The following is a 21,618-nucleotide window of genomic DNA, read 5'->3' as shown; positions in this document are numbered from 1 at the left end:
TTTCTTAATATATCTCCAATTAAAGCACCAAAACAATAAGTACCAAGATGGGAATAATATGGTTTATAATAATTATAAACTATATATTTATAAGATTTCCTAAAATAATAAATAAAAATATAAATTCATCCATTATCAAATAATAAAGAAGTTAAAAGTTTATACTCATAAGCTGCAGGTATTCCAAGCATCACGTAATATCTGTTCGAAACTACATCAACCATATACAATATAATCCCTGTTAACATTATAACAATTATGGCGAGTCTTCCAAATCTGGGCCATCTGCAAAAAAATACACAGCAAAGGAATTCAAAATATCAATCATCCGTTAAATAATAATACAGACTTTCATAGGCATTAATGTTAAAAAACTCCGCTTTATACAAATAATAGTGACGAGTTTAACGATGTTGTCATCGTTTATCTCGTCACCACTGAATAAATCGACATACGTTTCTGTGCCAAACTCGTTTAGACGTCTGAAAAGTCGACTCCCCTCCTGAAAACATGAGTTCACACACCACTGTAAGGTGTGTGGTGTTAACTCATTATTTTCTGGAGGGGATTCGACTTATTAATAAATATATACATACTGTATTAATAAAAATTCCTTAACATTTAATGTATTTTTGTGTATAAAATAACATTAAGTAAACAAAAAAAATGTGCAATGTATTTCAACATCACAGAAGAACATAATTTTGCATTTTATCACTATTCATTCACGCATTATTTGTAGCAGGTGTTTTACATTTCTGTTAGAAATAAGTATGGGAAAGCTAACAATGCTTACGCCGAAAGAAAAATACGAACTTGTGTCTGAATTTGAATGTAATAAAACTTCGTAAGCCGAATTTTCAAAACAAGAAAACCTTTCAACTACAACACTGGTGGAAATTCTAAAGAGAAAAGAGGAAATTAAGAAATGTTTTCTTGGACCTTCGACACGACTGTCTGGATAACGCCAGAGAAAGTCACCGTACAAAAATGTGGAAGATGCTCTAGTACGTTGTCTAAAGCAAATTCGTTCATCGAATCTTCCTGTGTCGAGGCCGGTACCGAAACAACAAGCGAAGGAAATCGCTGAGGAATTTACAGTAGAAATCAACTTTAGTGCTTGTGATGGATGATCAAATACTGTTAAAGTCAGATAAAGTATATTGAACGCCTCAACCGGTAAAACCGATCTAGCATCCGGTACGACTACTCCTATACGGCACCCCTAACGGATGGGAGACAAGTCCCCACCCCAATTGCCAAGCAAATACCGACCATTCACGAAAAAATTGCCATCGTCGTTTGGCCTAGAACCAGGCTAGGCTAATCTAGGATGGAGTTGAAAGACTCACGTCCTGCTCACCAGTTTAGCGGCGTGGCTAAAGTACGTACGCTGCACGTTTCAATGCTAGGCGGAATTGGTCTGGGTTGAGTCCGACCTTGTCCACAATGTCCACGTTGACCTCGACCACGTGTTCTGCGTCGTTTGTTCGTCGGCAAAGACTAACTGAGAAACTAGTCCAGGCGAATAATTTACTTCATTTGAATCGGCCACGCGATATTTACAATAGTGTCGAGATATAATACAAATCCAAGAAATGCACAGTTATCGACTCCGAAGGTTAACTAACGTAAAGTGAAAAAATATCTTTCCATCTCGGAGAACGGGAGGAAAGAGAGGTCAGAGGGCAAAAGGTCACGCGGTGGCGCTTCCTGCCCTACAACTGTATAAAACACTGCTGTATTTTCTTAATTGTAGTTTTGTGAATTTTTCAACTTTGTTTTAGTCGTCATATCCGATAACTTGACACATTTCACTTCCCCTTGGAGTGTCGACTTATGCCGACTCGACTGTATTTAAGGTTTTTATAAATACTGAAGGAATAAAGTATTATTATCTAATACCATCTTGACAAATTTTTAGAATTTTAAATGTAACCAAATCTACTTTGATGGGAAATTTAGTAAGAAGGAAAAACAATTCTTTAGAAAATTAGTATCAAAACTTATCACTATTAGGCTTTAGGGACTGAAAGCAACAAACATCCTATACGAGCTAATCATTCATGCAATACAGAAGGAGTAACGCTTCTGTATTGCATGAATGCGTTTAACGTCTTTTTACATTTATGTAAAAAGTCGGTGAACGGACTTTTTACATAAATGTAAAAAGACGGCAAACCGTCTTGCCGTAAAGACTCCGATTTGCCGTCTTTTTACATTTCTGTAGATTGGGAATCTATAGAAATGTAAAACACCCTGAAGAGAAGTTCAAATTACACGAAAATATTCCACCCGAAATGCATAGTAAATAAATAAATAAAGAATACGAATATAAGCTTTTGTCTCTGATTAAATGTGGTCCAGGCAAAAAACGGTGGTTATTTCTGTAAAATTAACCCATGAAGTTTCATCAATCTTCAGGTTTTTTTTACATTTCTATACATTGGCAAATTCAATTATTACATTTGTTATTACGGTAAATTACTACAATAGTTATTTGGATATATTTATACAATAGTTAACTAACCTGTTTTATGTTTTTGACTGACATCTGCCCAGATGCGGTCCAGGCAAAAAAACGGTGGTTATTTCTGTAAAACTAACTCATGAAGTTTCATCAATTTTGAAGAAATATTTTTGAAAAATTGATTTTTTAAAAGGAAGATAAGCAACAGTTAGAATCTCTGGCGATTGCAAAAATATTTCGAATAGAGACGTGCGATTCGTTTATTGTTCCATGCGGATTATAAGCGTCAGTTTAAACTTCATCTTCAAGGCTGCCTTTTTTTGCAAATTTGACTTAGTCTAGGCATACCAGTTACTTAGAGTAGATGACGAAACAGCTATAGCGAAAACAATATTGGCCAATCGTGGTACTTTTAAAATTTATTGAAGCTCTAGCAGTGAAAACGTCGACCGCAACCGCTGTATTAAATCATCTAATTCTTTTAGTACATCTTTGTTCACATCTTCATTTGTTATCATAACTTTTGTGTCTAAGATTAACTGGCCAATATCTGGACACGAATATAAATATTGCAATTATCACATTGAATACTTTTTATCTTTAAATTTTAAAACAATCCATTTAATCAAATAGATCCCTACCAGTGGCTAAGGGATAGAATCATTGAAAGTGTTATGCGATATTTTTGTGTGTAGCATCCACCAGCTAAAACGTTTTTTTAGAGCTCAATGGCCAATGCCTGAAATCTGGCTGCTTTACACAATTTTAATATTTTCGCCGTGAAAGCTGTCTCGTATTCGATTAAAATAAGGCATACATAAATTAGCATTCGAAAATTCAATAGCAATCTAATTGCTTTTTATATATAATGTATAACGCATACTGCGGTTATAATAAAATATTAATTTTAAGCAATTGAATGTACTTTAAAATATGAAAATAATCGCAACATATGTAGTTTATTTATATTTTAAAAAATACAATATAAGCGCCGCTTCCACAGCTTCCGTAGACGGCACGCCACGGATAGTGATATAGTCAAAATTAAACTAGGTGTTCTTGGACACTGCCTCACATTTTTACGGCTGTTATTACTATCGTTTGAGTAATTTTCGGTTTGTCGTGTTTGCAAATAGTAAACAAATACAAGAAAAAACTTAAAATGGCAACTATGACTTGTATATTATCAGGACTTATTATACTTTATAAATTTTAGTAAACAAAAACCATTTTGTAAGTCTGTACAGATGCAATTCAGGATCATAGGCGACCTTATTATCACGGACACATATGATCTTTCATTACGCACCAATAGATATCACCCCATATGGATTAAACACTCCCAAATAGTTGAAACACTTTACTAAAGCTTATCTAATCGATTTAGCATTATATCATGTAATCATATTACAAAAATTAAGTTACATTTTTATATTTATAAAAAATACTTTGTCGAATTCTTACCTGTCAACAATATATAATAACAGTGACATTAATATGGAAAGTTGCAGCAACGCACTGATGAACCATATTACGTCGATAAACTCCTAAAAATATTTTATAAAGTAGACGAATTAAAAACTAATAAAACTACTAATATTTTATTCGATTTATTTATAAAAGTATCATACACACAAATACAAGTATCTTTATACTATAAACTCTACTTATTAAACCATTTTTTTTCTATTACTGTCGCCTCTAAATTTTATCAATGTTTATAAATTTAAATTTTCCGTTAATAAAATTTCTTATTTAAACGTTTTTCATGTTACTTTTTTATTTTTATAAAAATTAATAATAATCTATGCAATAAAATAAAATAGATTTCAGATGTTACTTAGTTTTTTGCACATTACAGTTTAATATACTTATTAATAAACCTATAAATCCCCTTTTTGAACTGATTACGAGAGAATTTCTCTGAACGAATCCTTATCTAACAATTAAACTAACCATTGGTCTTGATGGTTCAATAATACTGCTTTCTTTTTGCATAATATCACAATTCGATCTGTTTCCTGTGACGTGTGAACAGTGCTTATTTCATTAACGTGCAACAAAGACACAGCAATATCAAAAGCAAAAGTAACCTGCTCTAGCGATACGCTGGTGTTCATTATCGAAAAAATTCTAATAATATTTAATTTATTAAAATTATTTCGTAAAAGATGTTTTTATTTATAAAGAAACTTTTAAAAATTAAATATAGTTGTTAAATTTAAACGAAACGAATTGAAATAGAATTTTAGACATTTTTCGTATCACAGAAAACCACATTTACAGGCCTACTGAATTTTCCCACTGATAAAAGTTGCAAAATTTATAGCGAGTTCCATTTCTTTTAACAAACAATTGACGTTACGGATAGTCAAATGGAAAACGTCCTAAACAAAACATCGTTGTACAAAAGTTTAAAGTGAAGGATCGTTCACAGATTCATCAAATTACCTTTATATTATATGTTACATATAAAAACATTTGTGCCTTAACGATAAATAGCATATATCTAATACATTGGCTTGTTCAAAACAGCTTCAGTGAATGAAAATTATCACGTAATCATTCATAATATCTAAAACTTAAATCAAAAACTTAATTTTAACTTTTATACATTCACCGTAGATTCACTGAGTGAGTAAATATAAATATGCGTGACACATTTCCACCATTTGCTTTCTAAGTGTTTTGCCTGACTAATAACAACATCCCAATGAGGACCTTCTCCGAGAAGAGGCAGAAGAATTGCGAAGCCCAAAACGAAGAATATCGGAAGTGTATATCTGCAACACGAACAAAATATAGCACACGAATCAATGACAGTAAGAGTTAAATATTTTACCTGATAACTCGCTTGACTAAAAACATGACATAGTATTTCACAGAGTTTCGTCCAGTTTCTTGTCTCAGATACATTACCATAAACCCGCTGGCCAAAAAATATTATTCTTTATTAATTTTAAACACAAATATATTTTTGCCAAAAATCTATAGATGTTACTATTATTAATATGATAGCGAATGTAAATATTCTTCGGAAATTGTATTTATATGTAACATTTAAATTCTAATGATCTTACCTGTAGAAGAAGAATGATTCTATCATAGTGAGGCCTTGGAGAATAATTTCGAATAAAAGAAGTTCCGCTTGCTTGAAGATATTGGTATATTTATCTTTAAAATATAATTATTGTTATTGTTTTAATAATGGATAAATATAAACTATGTTTTGTATGAAATATCAGTTTCATTACTTGGAATATAATATGTATTAACTAGCTGTACTCGCGGCTTCACCCGTGCGGCTTTTGCAATTTGATAGAAATAACCCTCTCACAAATTAGTAATTCTGTAGAATTACTGATTTTTGTTTGTTTCAAACTATAGCACGCATTAGAATCACTACGGCGATATTTATTGTTTACTTCATAGAACTGTCTTTACATCTTGCATATGACATAATTTGTATATATTTTTATGTGTATAAATATTTATATACATAAAGAATGTACATAGGTGTACTAATATACAAAAAATATACATTAGTACTGAAAAATACAAAACTAATAGAAAAGAAACGATCACGAAACCAGAATAAATAAACCAGATTTCAGAAATGAACGTATGCGTATCACTAATATTGAAACACTTTGCAAGTATTTGCAGATTAATTTCACAGAAGATTTGGTGGTAGAAAATAGCAACTGTCAAATTGAACGAATGAAAAAATCGTGACAAAAATCATCGAATTGATTGCACATATGATAAGAAGAATTTAACTGTCAACCTACGCCGTAACATGAAGTTCAAGCGATTGTTCAGTATTAGAGAAAACGATTCCCATTGTTTAATAGAATGATTTCGCCTAATTACGGAAAAATAAGTATGTCGCTCCAGCAAACAATTATTGTATGTTATATTGCGAAATGTGTAAGTTTCGTGTCACAGAAGATTCGAGATGTTCTGTAAATAGTTTTCGTTGCATCGTACCGTAGTTGACAAGTTAAATAAAAGAAGGAGATACAGCCCGAAAACAATGAATACATTGAGACTAAGGATGCACCGATTAATCGGTAATCTGCCATATCGACCATTTACCCGGTTAATCGGTTTTAATAATCGGCCAATTTTGCATTTTAATATTTTTGTTAGCATGTCAAGTATGAGGCTAGTAATAAAAAATAATAAATTTCTGTCATATATTTGTTGTTTAATGGATATTACTTGACAATCTAAATATTAAAAAAAATTTTAACTTAAATTATTTTTTTTATCAATACATATCATAAGGTATAATATAACCTGTTCAAAACAATCTGTATTATTTAAAGTTTAAACTTTAAACATATAAAACAAACAAAAACTTTAAAACCCTTAAACTGTAATACAAAAACATGAGAATTTCGCCATTTTCAGGGCTCTTAAAAGTTTCCTCCGACTATGAAAATTTTTTCACTTTCAACGAAAGATGCTGAAAGACATACATATTTTGATCAAATTAGGAAAAAATTCTTTTGAACTTCTCCACCACAAAAATGGCTGCTATGCCTTTGTATATGAGGTAAATGTAAATATTTTTCTAATTCTTGATCGAAACGTTTGTTCGTTTGTTTCGTTCTTTCTTCCTTTTTAAAAACATGCTCTTATTCATTCTTTTATTCACCAAAAGTTAATTCATCAAATTAATTAGAAAAACTCAGATTATTTTCCATCTTAATCGTCTCCAGAAGTAGAAGCTTCAGAATTTAATTCTTCTTGAGATTTTGAATTATCAACATCATCTAAGCTATGGATTGTCCATATTTTTATTTCCACTACCAACTTTTATTTTTAATTTAATTTTGAATCTTGGATCTAATAAGGACGACAATTATGCATGTCTTTGGATATGAACTTCCGTTTTTACTGATGAACATCCAACTTCTTTCGTTTCGGAAATTTCTCTTTTCATCTTTTAAGTTTTTTTTTTTTAATTTTCATGATGACATTTATCCAGATGATTTTCGTGTGTATGGTGGTGGAAGTTTTAGCATTTTTTCTATCTCTCGAAATAAAAGACTGGCAAAATTGCTCTTGGAAAACTTCTCGTTTTCATCTTTCTTAAAAAATTTTCCAGCAATACAATTAATTAATTGATAATTAATATCCAAATCTAAGCCATGAGGGTTTTGGATTTGGATGTTAATTAAAATTGAAAAGTTTATCAAAAGAAATAATTTATCATTTTAATTTAATACATGAATCTGAAAAAAAAAATTATCTTTATGTTGAAAATTCTTTTTATAACAAGTTGTTATAAAATTATTATTATCGTATGAAATTTTATATTTTTATTAAGAATATATAATTTAATGCGATAATAAAATCATAATATAATTAACTATTAACACAGTAAATTATTAACACTAATCGGTAATCGGTCATTTTGCTTATTAGTGCATCCTTAATTCAGACTATAATATAGCTCTTTATGCCCTTATCATCTTTCGATTTCGATCGAAAAATATTAATTATACAAGATGTTTTACTAAAATTAAAATTCTCTTATTAATGGACAAAAATAAAGATCTAATTATGTCCATCACTATTTGTTAGAAATAAGTAAAGGTGCTTTTTATAAATATTTTTTCGACAATTGGAAGAGTCTAAACTGTAAGCATATAATAAACAAAGCATAAAATTTTGATTTGCAGTTGCGTGAAGATTGCAAACGTCACCAGGAAAAGCTTGGAAAACGTTGATCCAAGAATAATATATAACAGTGTGTATTACAAAATGGCAATAGCCCATATTCTAAATTCAGCATCTCTGTACATTACTGTATACATTACATAAAGCAGGAATAAATGTGCACACCCACCGACAACTTGGGTATTAGGAAGGCACAAATGCGACCATCGCATTTGTTTCTTATATCGAATACTTTCTATTTCCCCTGTATTTATTTTCCTGTATATCGAATACTGGGAGGAATGCAAGTCTCGTAGCAATTTTGGTTTTAACTGGAATTGTGAAACATAAGGCCGTGGAAGGCTCGTACAACTCGAAATTATCTTGGTCTTTTCTAAGCGATTATTGTTATGATAAGAAAATCGTATTTCCGAAATTATTTTTAATAACGGATAACGTAAAATTTTATCACTCTGAGATCGTTACGTGAAACTTGACTGAGCAGTCCACAAATTATGAATTCCTAATGCCGCACGTATCGCAGCTTATTTCTTTAAATAAATACTTCACTGCATTTAAGAGCAGATCTGACAATGTCATACTAAAACTACAACTGACGAGTTGCCGCGTATAATCTATACAACGATGTCGAACATTGAATTCTATTGTTTTTACCTCTTTGTCAAGGTAATTCACCAGAGAGAGCATATAATGCATTAGCGTTAGTATAGCTTCATCGAACACTAATTGCTAATATCTTTCTCTTGACAGATTATAAAAAATTTGTTTATGTAACGTACGACTGCCTTTATATAAGCGAAACACTAAATTTTCGAACTGGAAATAATAAAAAAAACAACACACAGTAGTTTGATGTAGACTTGTCTGTTACATAAATTTACATAAACGACAAATTTTAAAAAAATGGAATAATTGTTTCGACAGGACCATACTAATCTGTCATTTCGTTAAACTGTAGAAATGGTGTTGTATATTCTGTACAANTAAATGCTGAAAAATCTATAGGTGCCACTTCAGCCTTATGCAAAACAATGGAAGATATCGATATTGCATTAGTACAAGAACCATACTGTAGAAGAAGAGTCCCGAGTTGTCTAAGAGAATCTTAGAGAACATTATACTCGTCTGAAGAAAATCCTAGAACGATGATTATAATTAACAACCAGCATATTCCAGTGCTTTTTTACACCAACTGGAGTGATAAGTACATGACTAGTGTGGAAGTGTATACTGGAAATACCAACATAGTAATGGTGAATGTCTACTGCCCAATAACGGACGCGTTAAGTCCTTTCTTAAATAAACTACATGAATTGATTAACACCAACAAAAACAGTCACATTATCATTGCAGGAGACTTGAACGCTCACTCTGAACTGTGGGGTGATCCCAAAAGTGATAAGAGGGCAGAAGAGTTATTGGAGTTTGTCAACACAAATGACTTACATATCCTGAACGATCTGGAATCACTGCCCACATTTAATGCCCCAATAGGGCGGAGCTGGATTGATGTGACACTTAGTAATGGAAGAGCACTAACTCTAATTAAAGACTGGAACGTAGCACCAATTAGTAGCCTAAGCGATCATAGCCACATTTTCTTTAAGCTAAAACAAGATGATCAGATTGATGAAATAGAAACAAATTAATATGCAACGTCCTCTCTTAAATAAACTACATGAATTGATTAACACCAACAAAAACAGTCACATTATCATTGCAGGAGACTTGAACGCTCACTCTGAACTGTGGGGTGATCCCAAAAGTGATAAGAGGGCAGAAGAGTTATTGGAGTTTGTCAACACAAATGACTTACATATCCTGAACGATCTGGAATCACTGCCCACATTTAATGCCCCAATAGGGCGGAGCTGGATTGATGTGACACTTAGTAATGGAAGAGCACTAACTCTAATTAAAGACTGGAACGTAGCACCAATTAGTAGCCTAAGCGATCATAGCTACATTTTCTTTGAGCTAAAACAAGATGATCAGATTGATGAAATAGAAACAAATCAATATGCAATTACCCGTGCCAGTTGGCCACTCTTTGACAGTAAAATGGCAAATGTAATGGAATTACAAGACTTTAATGAAATTAAGAACAGTGAGGATGCAGATAGACTAATTAGTAATTTTCATAACTCTATCATTAGCGTCTGTAATGAAACAATTCCGAGGAAAAAGAGCGGAAAGAGAAATGTCCCATGGTGGACAAGGGAATTGGGCTTACTGCAAAGAGAGAATAACCGGTTACGCCGAAGATATCAGAGGACTAGTGTAGAGGAAGAAAGAAGGCAGAGAAGGAGAGAATACTTAGAGCACAGTAGGATGTATAAAGGACGCATAAAGGATAGTAAATTGAAATCTTAAAGAAATTTGCTCACAGAACTCGACTAAGCCTTGGAGCTACCTGTATAAAGCTTGTGCAGGGAAGCTAAAAAAGCCTCAATACCTTACAGTGATTTCTGATAATGAGAACGGCCATACAGAGGGTATTAATAACACAGTTAACACACTAATGAACACGTTTTTCCCAAGTGACGATCCAGAGACTCCCAAAGCCAACGGCTTTGGGAGTCTCCACGAGTTTTGGGAGATAAGGAACGGAATAAATTTACCCTATCAAGGGTCAATAGACCCGGAGTTCACAATGCAGGAGGTGAACACTGCAGTCTGCCGACTACAACCAGAGAGAGCGCCTGGTAAAGATGGCCTTGTGGCCAAAATAATACATAGAATATGGAACCTAGACCCAAAGTATGTGAGAGAGATCTATAACTTGTGTCTCAAGTACGGAATTTTTCCGCAAATTTGGAAGGAAGGAAAATTAGTAATAATACCAAAAGGAAATAATATTGACAAAAGCTTGGCCAAGAGTTATAGGCCGCTGAGCCTTCTACCAACCCTAGAAAAGGTATTGGATTACCTAATAAGTCAAAGGGTAATATACCATCTTGAAGAAAATAAATATCTGAGGCCGAAGCAGTTTGGGTTTCTGCCGAATAGGTCTACTGAAGACATAATAGGAAAGGTCATTGAAGTCATAAATAACACACTGAATAACAACAAATATTGCTGTGCAATAAATCTGGACATTCAGGGGGCATTCGACCACGCATGGTGACCCCTGATTCTCAGTACGCTTAGAAAAGCAAGATGCCCTAGTAACATCTATAAGGTAGTAGAAAATTACCTTCACGACAGGAAAATTATTTATAGTACATCACAAAGTCCCTCAATAGAGGTTGCCCACAAAAGTCCAATTCAGGACCTTTGTTTTGGAACATAGTATATGATAACTTTTTGAAAGTAGAAAAAGGGGATAACGTTCAAGAATTTGCATACGCAGATGATACGTTACTTGTCTTTGGAGCAAACTCAAGACGACAAATAGAAGAGAAAGCTAACCATGTGCTTGGACTAGTATCTGACAAGGGGAAAGAGCTAAAACTCTATTTTTACCCCAGGGAAACTAAAGCTATAGTGTTTACTAAGGGAGCAACACATGACTTATATAAGCGGGTACCAACAATCAAAATGAATGGTGAAGGAATCAAGGTTGAAAAAGAAATCACCTACTTAGGTGTTGTCCTAGATCATCGCCTGACTTGGCTCCCTCACGCTACGGCAGTAAGAATGGCATGTACCAACATATTTAATGCACTGGCCAGAGTAGCACGCAGTAACTGGGGCCTCAACACAGAGGCTCTACATATTATATACAAAGGGGTATTTATCCCGAAGGTCACTTACGCTGCGAGTGCTTGGTTCACAGCAGCAGAGAAAAGCACAATTAAACGAAAACTTCTAAGTGCACAACGTATAGCACTCTTAAGAGTAACAAAAGGATATCGCATGATTTCTACAGATGCGCTACTGGTCATAGCGGGAGAGCCGCCCGTTGATTTAATAAAAGATAACAGAACTAAAATAAAAATAAAATGGGTAAAGACCCATGTTGGAGTTCAGGGCAACGAAAGAGCCAACACTCTGGCAAAAGAGGCCAGTAACCTGACCAACATAGCTTATAAGAAAATACCACTTTCTCACGTTAAAAAATTACTAAGACATCATACAACCGAAGTTTGGCAAGAGAGATGGACTTACAGTGAAAAAGGGAGATATACCTATTGGCTACTCCCTAGTGTAGAGGAAAGAATTAAGGAATTGAGATGGTTACCAGTTGACTATATAAGAACACAACTGTATTCAAATCACTGTAATACGAAAGAATACTTGCAAAGGATTGGAAAAGACCAAGAGAGTTTATGTGAATGTAAAGAAGACATAGAAAGCTTAGAACATCTTCTAACAACATGCGTAAAGCATGAGCTAGAAAGAATGCAATTGCATCTTATTGCAGAACAAACCAGTAACACTGATTGTATGGACTTATATATGCTCATCCGAAATCGAGATTTAGTGCATGATATAAGAAACTTCACGCGAAATATACTGTGTTAAAAGGGCGAGGAGCGAGCTGCTCCCGCTCTACTGTGGCAAATAGCCACAATTCTGTAAAGGCAGGATACCTTGTTTTATTGTTCCTTTTATAAACTTTATTGTTACAATTGATGTATTGCTAATAAAAGAATAAGATAATAAAGAACACGTTTCCCTTGTAATGCTATCAGCGGGACAAGGGTGACTCTGATCCCTGTAAGGAGAAATGATGACCACCTAATGAAAAAAAGGGGCAGAAGGAGTATTTAAAAAAACCAAATAGAAGATTGTCGCGCCAAATTTCTCAATATCATCAAATATTTCAGCAAATCAAAGAGAGCCAGAGATGTATTAACATTAAATAATACAGTGTAGACCCCCCTATAATTACGGTTCCTATAATTACGATTCCTATAAAACTGCGAAAAAATTGCGACGGTATCCGTAAAAAAACTCCTATAATTACGTGAAACGTCATCGGGCAGCCAAACTACTTTCCCACCATCCGTAGCGCCACGCTACGGACATTTTACGCTAACTATCGTCTGTACAGTATGTAAATTAGGTACCGTAAGTCTAATACAGCACTGTAATTTTATACATTTCTTGTGAAAGAAACGTTTCTTATTCAACGGCGATTAAAATTATTTATATTAATGATGTCTCCAAAGTTCAACGAAGTTTTCGCAGAAAAATAAGTTATCAGAAATCGGCCGCGGTTTGGTGTGCTGCTTCGCGATGAAAACAAGCTTTAGCAATGGCGATGTCGAATGGTGCACAGTCGGTAAGTAATCCTGCAATTTTTTGTTTATAGCGTAGTTTATACTGATTATTTCCAAAAGAAAATATACGCATTTTCGAAATGTTGAGTCGGATTAGTCTAGAAGCGATTAATTTTATGGAAGAAAACCTTTCAATCAGCCGTAGTCCGTAAACTTCTCACGTGTTGGGCTGTGATTGGAAGGACTCGTAAGAAATCGGATTCCTAAAGAATGGAACGTATCTATGATCTTATAGGGGGTCGACTGTACTAGAAAAACTATTATCGCAATATCATAACACTTGTAATCCGATCAAAACTCCATTGTAATACTTATTTTAAAATTTTGTTTTAACTTCAACGAAAATCTGTGTTGCACCCGTGTCGATAACAAATTGCTGCGAACTGTAGGATTTGCGCCTTTTACGCTCCTCGGTAGAATTTAGCAGAGAGATTTCACAAACCAATACATTAGTATCACAATTACAGAAACAGTTTGCAACTATTTGCGGATTAATATCACACGAGTGTTCTAATCGAAAACTCAATGAACCAAATCACACCAACAGGAAGAGACTCAAATATAAAATTAAAGAGATTTTATCTCCAATCTTCGAATTCGGAGGAAACACTATTCCTTATGCAGAATAAAGAAATATACTCTTATATTTTCACGGAAAAATTTCTCCTAATAATGAATATATTAGTACGCTGCTCTTGCAGAAATTACTATAATTTTTTTAATTGTGTTATGTATAAAAATTAATGCGACAGATAATTCGTTAGGTTTTGTAAATATATTTTACGACACCATACTACACAGTTTAAAGTTGAGTGAAAGCAGATACAATTGAAAGAACAGATTGTAAATTATCACCTAGTTTATTTCGCATTCGTATAAAATGTATAAAGGAATATAAGGTAACCAACAATAATGCTATAAAGGTAAACGGCAAAATCTTCAACAAAATACATATTCATAGCTCTGGTTGCAAACAGAAAACAAAAATAGCGAGAAAAGGCTTTGAGAAATCTTAGTGATTCAATAAAGGCCAAACGCAACCAGAAAGGAATGAATTGTTTAAAAGTAAATCAAACGACAAACTAAAATAACACTGAAGAATAGACAATTAAACAGTTTGGACAACATTTAACAGAGGGTTTAAAAGACGTGTGAAGTCGGGAATTACACAGTTAAAGCATGCGTTATACAAAGGCAAAGAAATGCTAATATGAGAAACATCAATGTGAATGTGAAAAAAAATCTCGTTAAACGTTTGCGAACTGACTTTGTTTGTTTCGGAAAATCTATGTTTTTGAACCATTCGAGGTAATGATTAGATAAAATTTTTCGTTAAAAGAGGGGAAAAAATAAGACAAAACTGAATGCTTTTACAATGTGCTGGAAGAGAATGTGGAAAGAATTTTGGACTAAATTGAGCAGGTTTAGGAGAGAGCAAGAGATACCAAATTCATTCTTAACACTATAGATAATCGAAAAACCAACACTATAGGACATCTATTAAGACATTCGAGTCGTTTGACTGAATGATAGAGAAAAAAAAGTTAGAAATCAACCTAAAATGAAATGTTGTGTTGTGGTAACAGGCAGAACATATTACCCGATTCTGTTCAATAATTCTTGAAATAAGGAAACAAGAAGAGGCAGAAGCACTAGATGATTTAAAACAGAATATTTAAAATAGAGAAATCAAGACAAACAATGCGCATTCAAATATAATATAAATTTCTATTTAATTAATATCATATAATGCTTTAGAATAAAATAGATTCGATTGGCTATTTATTTTGTAAAACTTATTTTTTTCGTAAGATTATTAGTTAAAATGTTTTTAGTCAGATTATTATCGTGTTTTTCAAGAAAAGTTTACGATTTATTCATATTTTCTATTGCATCGCCAATTTGGAGAATTTTTCGGTAATTTAAAGATATTTTCATACTTTTGATAGTTTAATAAAAATATACTTACAACGATATCAATTGTCCGTTACTATATTCAATGCGTTCATCTTTGATTTTGCAATATCCGACATTAAAGTCTATTGCTGTCCCAAATACTGAAAAATAAAATCAAAAACGTAATTAAACATTTCAACAATTACACACATTAATTTATCAAAATAACGGTTTAATTTATCGCTTATTTTATTTTCAATTTATCAGATAAAATTACGTTCAAATGCATTTTTTTCCTGTCTTGGCTGTCTAAAGGATAAAGTTTGAAATATTGTGAAATCAAATTTAACTAATAGAGGGACAAGTATTTTAAGTAAAGAAAGTCGATCTTCTAATATGATGCCTCCCTGCAGTGGGAGGAATTTCAATTAAAACTTTTTCCTTTTATTCACATCTGAAACATTCTTTACGCGTTATTAACAAAATCTGCCATTGATGGGCACTCCATGCATTCCTTATAAAAATAGCATATAAACAGTCTCCTTTTTTATATTATACAACTAACTCTTGTTAATCCGAACTATTTATCATAAAGTGTTTACGGATTAATCAGTGGTATATAAGTTTTTACATTGAATTACATATTTTATTGACGTTATTTAAACATACTATATATAAGTACTGTATTAATGTTACAAAGTTATTATGCTTTGTTAGAGTGATTTTGTGTTGTTTCGGCTGACTAAAATAGACAGAATTGTTTAAGTTCGAACAGTTAAGTTCGAACAGACAGTTGTTCAGATTTACAAGAGAATTTCATATAATTACAAAATATCAAACGACTTCATTCCCAACGTGTTCTAAGTCTTTATTACTACATGTACTCGGAATGCACGCGTCCAAACGTATTTTCTTCATTTTGTCCACGTCTGTTTTGAATAAGTCTTCAAGCTTCATTGGTTTCTATAAAAATTCATGAATTCGTTGTAAAAATAGATTTAACTGACAAATTGCACTAAACTTTATTAATCCATCGAAAAATTTTTCTTTAAACTTTAATACTTACAATAATCTCTTTTGCTAGTTCAATCAATGAATTATTTTCCAACTTATGAATGTACTTTGCAACACGTTTCAGTGATTCTTGCATTCCAATTGTCAGGGCACAGTATTTGCCTCGAACCTGTTCCTTTTCTTTATCGGTAATCTGTTTTTTATTTTGAGGAATATTTATGTCCAAACACTGGTCATAATCTCCCGATATCCACAGTGTTACTCCTAACATTCCTGCCGGTAATTTTCCAAAAGAATCAATTACTGGAAATAGTAAATACATACAATTAATTAAAGTTATCTTTATGTATCACATGTTTGAAAAAAACAAATCGAAACAAAAAAATATATATTTTTCCGTGGAGACTCTCAGTAGAGAGAACCTTCGATATACACGGTTAATCCCTACCACAAAAATAGCGCATACGCGAAATCTACAATAATTTCTAACAAAATTTAATGGGATATTTGTTGCTATAAATCTTCAGCAATTTTTTCAAAATTTGGTTTCCGCATTGTTAAATAGAGATTATAATTGTGTACTGGCCTTGAAAGTAATGGCTGCGAATTTATAACGTGCGGAACAATACATGAACAAACGTAATGTCTAAATTTGCTAAATATCAAGTAATGCGCGCATGCAGTGGCACGCATTGCATGGTGGGGTACGATCCAGGCCTCGTTATTCCTAATACCAGTAGTCCAGTAAAAACATGAAAAGACCCAATCTTATCGAGCAATAATTATAGAATAGAAAAAAGAAATTTCTATTCTAAAATTAATGCTCGGTTATACCGTAATTTTACTAGACTACAGGTTCACTCGGCACTAACGGTACAAATAGGCAAACAAATCAAGTGGATAAACAAATTGTTTAGACTGTTAAAAGAAAAATCGGTGTTCACATTGAGATATTTTAAAGCAAGTTTTTGTTGTTTCTTGTTTCTTGTGTTAATAATTTATAGCAAATTGATTAACATAAGCCATTTTATAACGAAAGTTAGATGTACCCCTTCGATTTACGCTCGTACCCCTAGGGGTACATGTACTGTACCCCCGGTTGAGAACCACTGTTCTATAGCGTAACTGTCGTAACATGTATAGGTTCATTTTATACATTTTGAACGTCATTTCTCATGTTTTTTTCAGTCTAACAAGTGAATTTCTCTGTGATATCATTTGGAACTTTCGAAAATATTATGAAAGTACTAAAATTAATTGTACATTATTTAATGATAAAGTGTTGACACTGAGTACTGATCTAACACATGTTTCATCTATTGTTTTAATTAAAACATTTTATTTCCAAACAAAAGTCTTTATATGGAATTAGTCACATATCTTAAATAAATTATATGTATAATATTGTTATATAAGTTTAGTGAAAAAATAAAATCATGTATTTTTTGTAAATTTATAATTATTTAATAATTTAGGGATTATAGGCATTTCATCTGAATTTTAAAGTAATTCGATTATTTATTACTTTAGTTTTTAAAAATTGTTTGTTATTTACAGGATTAACTCGGGGTGTTTTGTTGTCGGAAACGTAACTAATGCAAAGTTTATCAACCTGTAGTCAGGGGACTTTTTCAAAGGCTCAGTTAAATCACGTGATAGGAATATGACGTCGCTGATCTATCACGTGATGTCACCAAACTTCAGCTAATTTTTCCGCGAGAAGATTATCAGGAAACACGTCAGAGATGCGAGGCGTGGCCGAGATGAGTGAGTAGTCACGTGACCGAATAGTCCCGGCACATGTCACGTGACACATTGGAAGCGGACGCGGACGAAGAAGTTTTCGTCGCGGAGCGGCACAAAGCTTAAGCAATGGCGTCTTAGAACGGGTACACTCGGTAAGTAATCCGACAATTTTTTGATTATAGCATATTTTATATCGATCATTTCAACAAATTATACGTGTTTTGGAAATACTCGAGTGAAATTAGTTTAGATTTAGTTAATTTTATGGAAGTAAGCCTCTCAAATAGACGTTCCCCGTAATCTGTACAAGTGCCGATCAATACACTAAATCTAAACTTTGATTGGTTATAGTTTCGAAGCTCTCATTGGCTGTAGCTCACCGATGGCTCCGACCCGACTACAAATATTTATCTTTTCAAATCTGTCAGACTGGAACGACTAGTCGGGCGGCAGACTGCTGTTGCCATGGCAACACGACTTGGAATCGGGCCAGACGGTCCACTCAGTAATAGTGTGAGACAGCCCTAAGGGTACGGCTATGCATACGCGAATTTAGAGCGAGCCAGAGGTTGCGAGCGATTTAGTTTTCGCAAAGCAAAACCATGCACAAACAAGAAGCGAGAAATAACGCTGGCGAGAGCGAATTTCTGGTTGTCGCACATATCTGACATGTTTTCATATTTATCGCGTGTCGCCTCTTCTCGCCACATATTCTCGCTCGCTCGCGTTTGCATAGTCGAACCTTAAGAGTCTTAAAACTTACACTGGCTCGAGAAATGGGATTTTTAAGTCTGCAATTTCCATCACGTCATCGAAGCTACCTTAAGTAATTAGGCCTAACCATCTCGTCATAAAGCTATTTAAATGAGGGTCACTATGTATTAAAGTAATTAATTTCTATACAAGGAACAAATAGAATGCACGCTGTTGCACGCTGTGGGGATAGACTAGGATTGTTTGTAAAGTGTGACTCACTGTTGAAGCTTATGTAAAATGCTTTTTTTAGACCCATATTTCTTTTTACATGTTATTTTCTTATTTTACGATTAGAGTTTATTCAATAATTTGTATTATTATAGAGAAAAATCTTAATCAAACTTCAAAATATAATTATTCCATAAATTGTATATTTTCTTATAAATTACAGTTTAAAAATATGAGTTGGTAACTTCATCCGCCGGACTTGAAAACTATAGGAGGAACCAACTGTTACGATATTTTTAAATTGTCACAACTTTTAATATATTATTATAAAATGGGAAAAAGCTGCATTTTGAGGATAATTAGGAATTTTAGAAAAAAATTGTAATTGTTAATAACGTGTTAAACCTTTATTAAGTCACAAATTTCTTGAAATATGAGACCTGACTACTTACATTTTCTATCCCTTGGATCTATAATCGTTAAAATTTAACATAAATAATGTTAATTAATAACACACAAATCTCCTTGTAAAGACCTAGGATTAATTCTTTTTAAACAAGAACACAAACAGAAAGACACAGGAATTCTTATGCTTCATAATGAGTGAACAAACTTGTGCAAAACACACACACACAAACACATCTATATCAAAATTCGAAAATAATTGCGATTTTGAACTATCTGATCTCCTGTATACGGAAATCCTCGTATATAACGTAATTAATGCTACCATTTTTCAACTTACCCTTCACCAGTGTAATCACAGAAAATTAAAATTGAATGACTCTGCTTTATTTTCTGTCATAATAAAATAATGTATCGATATGAGTCCCTGCAGGATTTTTTGTAAACCTCCACGATTTCGGACTTCCCGAGCCCGGTTTTTTAAAAAACCTGACTTTGCGTTATACGAGGGTTACCTAGCTTATGTTGTAATAATTTATAACATTGAAGATTACTTACTTCGAAGAGGCCATTCTTTCAGTTTTATCAAGTCTTTCAGGAAGAGAACGGAAGACTTCATGCAAGGTGAAGATACGTTCACTTCTTCGGAAATTTTCATCAGATAAGAAAGACTTTGCTTTAAGACAGACTTCAAAGCGGTTTTGATTCTCATCTCCGCATTTTCTAACATCATCGACGTTCGTCGGAAATCATTGCCGTCCTCCGGTTCTGTATTGTTGCATTTCGCGTAACACAAGAATATCGTTAAGAGTAAGAAGAAATGAAGTAATTTTTTGTACTTCATCTTCGAAGCTTTCTCTGTCTCGATGAACAACTTCTAAATCGCTTTGCATTTACTTTCGTGACAAAATTTATAGAAACGTTTTTCCCGGTTATAAAAAAACTGGCTTATCAATGACAACTACTTTCGTGGAACTTATTTAAAAATTATTTGTTTTCTACAATATAAATTACCAAATAATTTTTGGGTGTTGTAATTATTCCCGATGTTGAAGTGACTCGATTGTCTTTAAATTTTAAAAGAAAAATTATAATCATCGTTTTTATAATTACTAAAATATAATTGTTTATTTTACTATTCAAGGGCAAAGTGTTTGCCTGGCAAATTTAATGTTTGGAATTGCGTGACAATTGTAATTAAAGTAATTCCTATTCTGTATTATTCCAAAAGTTATTTGCAAAAAATAAATTATCGCAAAATGAAATAATTTTCTTTAGAAAATGCCCTTTTAGGCAAATATTTTACGCTAAATGCGTATTGAAATTAATATACACTATCTCTTTTCCTCTTAGAGATTGTTTGTGCAGATAGTAAAAACTTTGAATTAATTTAAATAAGCAGATTTAGGGTATGGCGAGAGTCAAACTATCAGCATAATGCCTGGTGCGTAAATTCAAATTTAACTTCCACAATTTATCAAAAGAAAAAATGTCGAGCATCGTCCTTTTCCCACTTATTTAAAGACTTCATTACCGATCACATATGCATTTGTTTTGATAAATGAGTATAAATCGTGTGACCGGAGGGAACAGATGTATACTTATTCATCAACACAAATGCTTATTTGATCGACGACCGATCGGATTCGGATGGAGACGAGTGAGCCAGCGTTGGAAGCAAGACACTCATATACCACGTTAATCAACCAAATACAAGTTTATTTTTCGTACTAGATTTACAGGCTAACAGTAACAAGACAATTAGACATTGGATTTGAGAGTGTTTTGGAGGCGTTCGCGAAAGAGAGAGTTTACATGAAATTGCGCCTTGTTATAAACACTATAAACACATCGAATCTATATGAATACCGAAAGAGTAAACAATAATATTTTAGTGAAAATGAATAAATAATATTAATTATATAAAAATAAATATTATAAATAAGTACAAAAACGTAATAATTGAGGAAATAGTTCCACAAATGAAAATATTATTTATTGTTAAAGTGTCTGAGATTTTAGAATTCGATAATAGTTGACGTAACAGGTTCCAAAGCAGATTATTAATTGAAAACAGGTGTTTGTAATTTACATTTTTATCAAGGACTCCGATATATTAAAAACTTCTTCTACATGAAGGAAATTCTTATACAGTACCTTTTTTTGACTCAGAATATTGATGATGATGAGTGTAACATTGAATTGATTTTAACTTTACATTCTATTGTTGATTATTGTAGTGAT

The 21,618-nt window shown here is 32.8% G+C and overlaps 1 protein-coding gene across 1 annotated transcript; it reads right to left on the bottom strand.

Moving 5' to 3' along the window:
* Positions 1-16,119: 16,119 nt before the first annotated feature.
* LOC111625374 lies at positions 16,120-20,245 on the bottom strand. Its single transcript, XM_023368511.1, has 3 exons — positions 19,933-20,245; positions 16,352-16,602; positions 16,120-16,248 (listed from the first exon to the last, which is right to left on the bottom strand). Exons 1-3 carry the CDS (start codon positions 20,216-20,218, stop codon positions 16,120-16,122), a joined length of 666 nt encoding a protein of 221 aa, XP_023224279.1. The 5' UTR covers positions 20,219-20,245.
* Between the last annotated feature and the right edge of the window lie 1,373 nt (positions 20,246-21,618).

Source organism: Centruroides sculpturatus, unplaced genomic scaffold (assembly GCF_000671375.1).
Source record: "Centruroides sculpturatus isolate CEXI.00-Female unplaced genomic scaffold, Cexi_2.0 scaffold247, whole genome shotgun sequence".
Lineage (NCBI taxonomy): Eukaryota > Metazoa > Arthropoda > Arachnida > Scorpiones > Buthidae > Centruroides > Centruroides sculpturatus.
The sequence above is the reverse complement of the archived record's forward strand: the minus strand, read 5'-3'. Positions and strand labels throughout refer to the sequence as shown.

Coding starts and splice junctions, on each gene's coding strand:
- LOC111625374 (XM_023368511.1), bottom strand. CDS start 20,218: ATGAAGTACAAAAAATTACTTCATTTCTTCTTACTCTTAACGATATTC. Junction 16,603..19,932: donor GAAAGAATGGCCTCTTCGAA/GTAAGTAATCTT, acceptor TACTATTTCCAG/TAATTGATTCTTTTGGAAAA. Junction 16,249..16,351: donor AACTAGCAAAAGAGATTATT/GTAAGTATTAAA, acceptor GAATTTTTATAG/AAACCAATGAAGCTTGAAGA.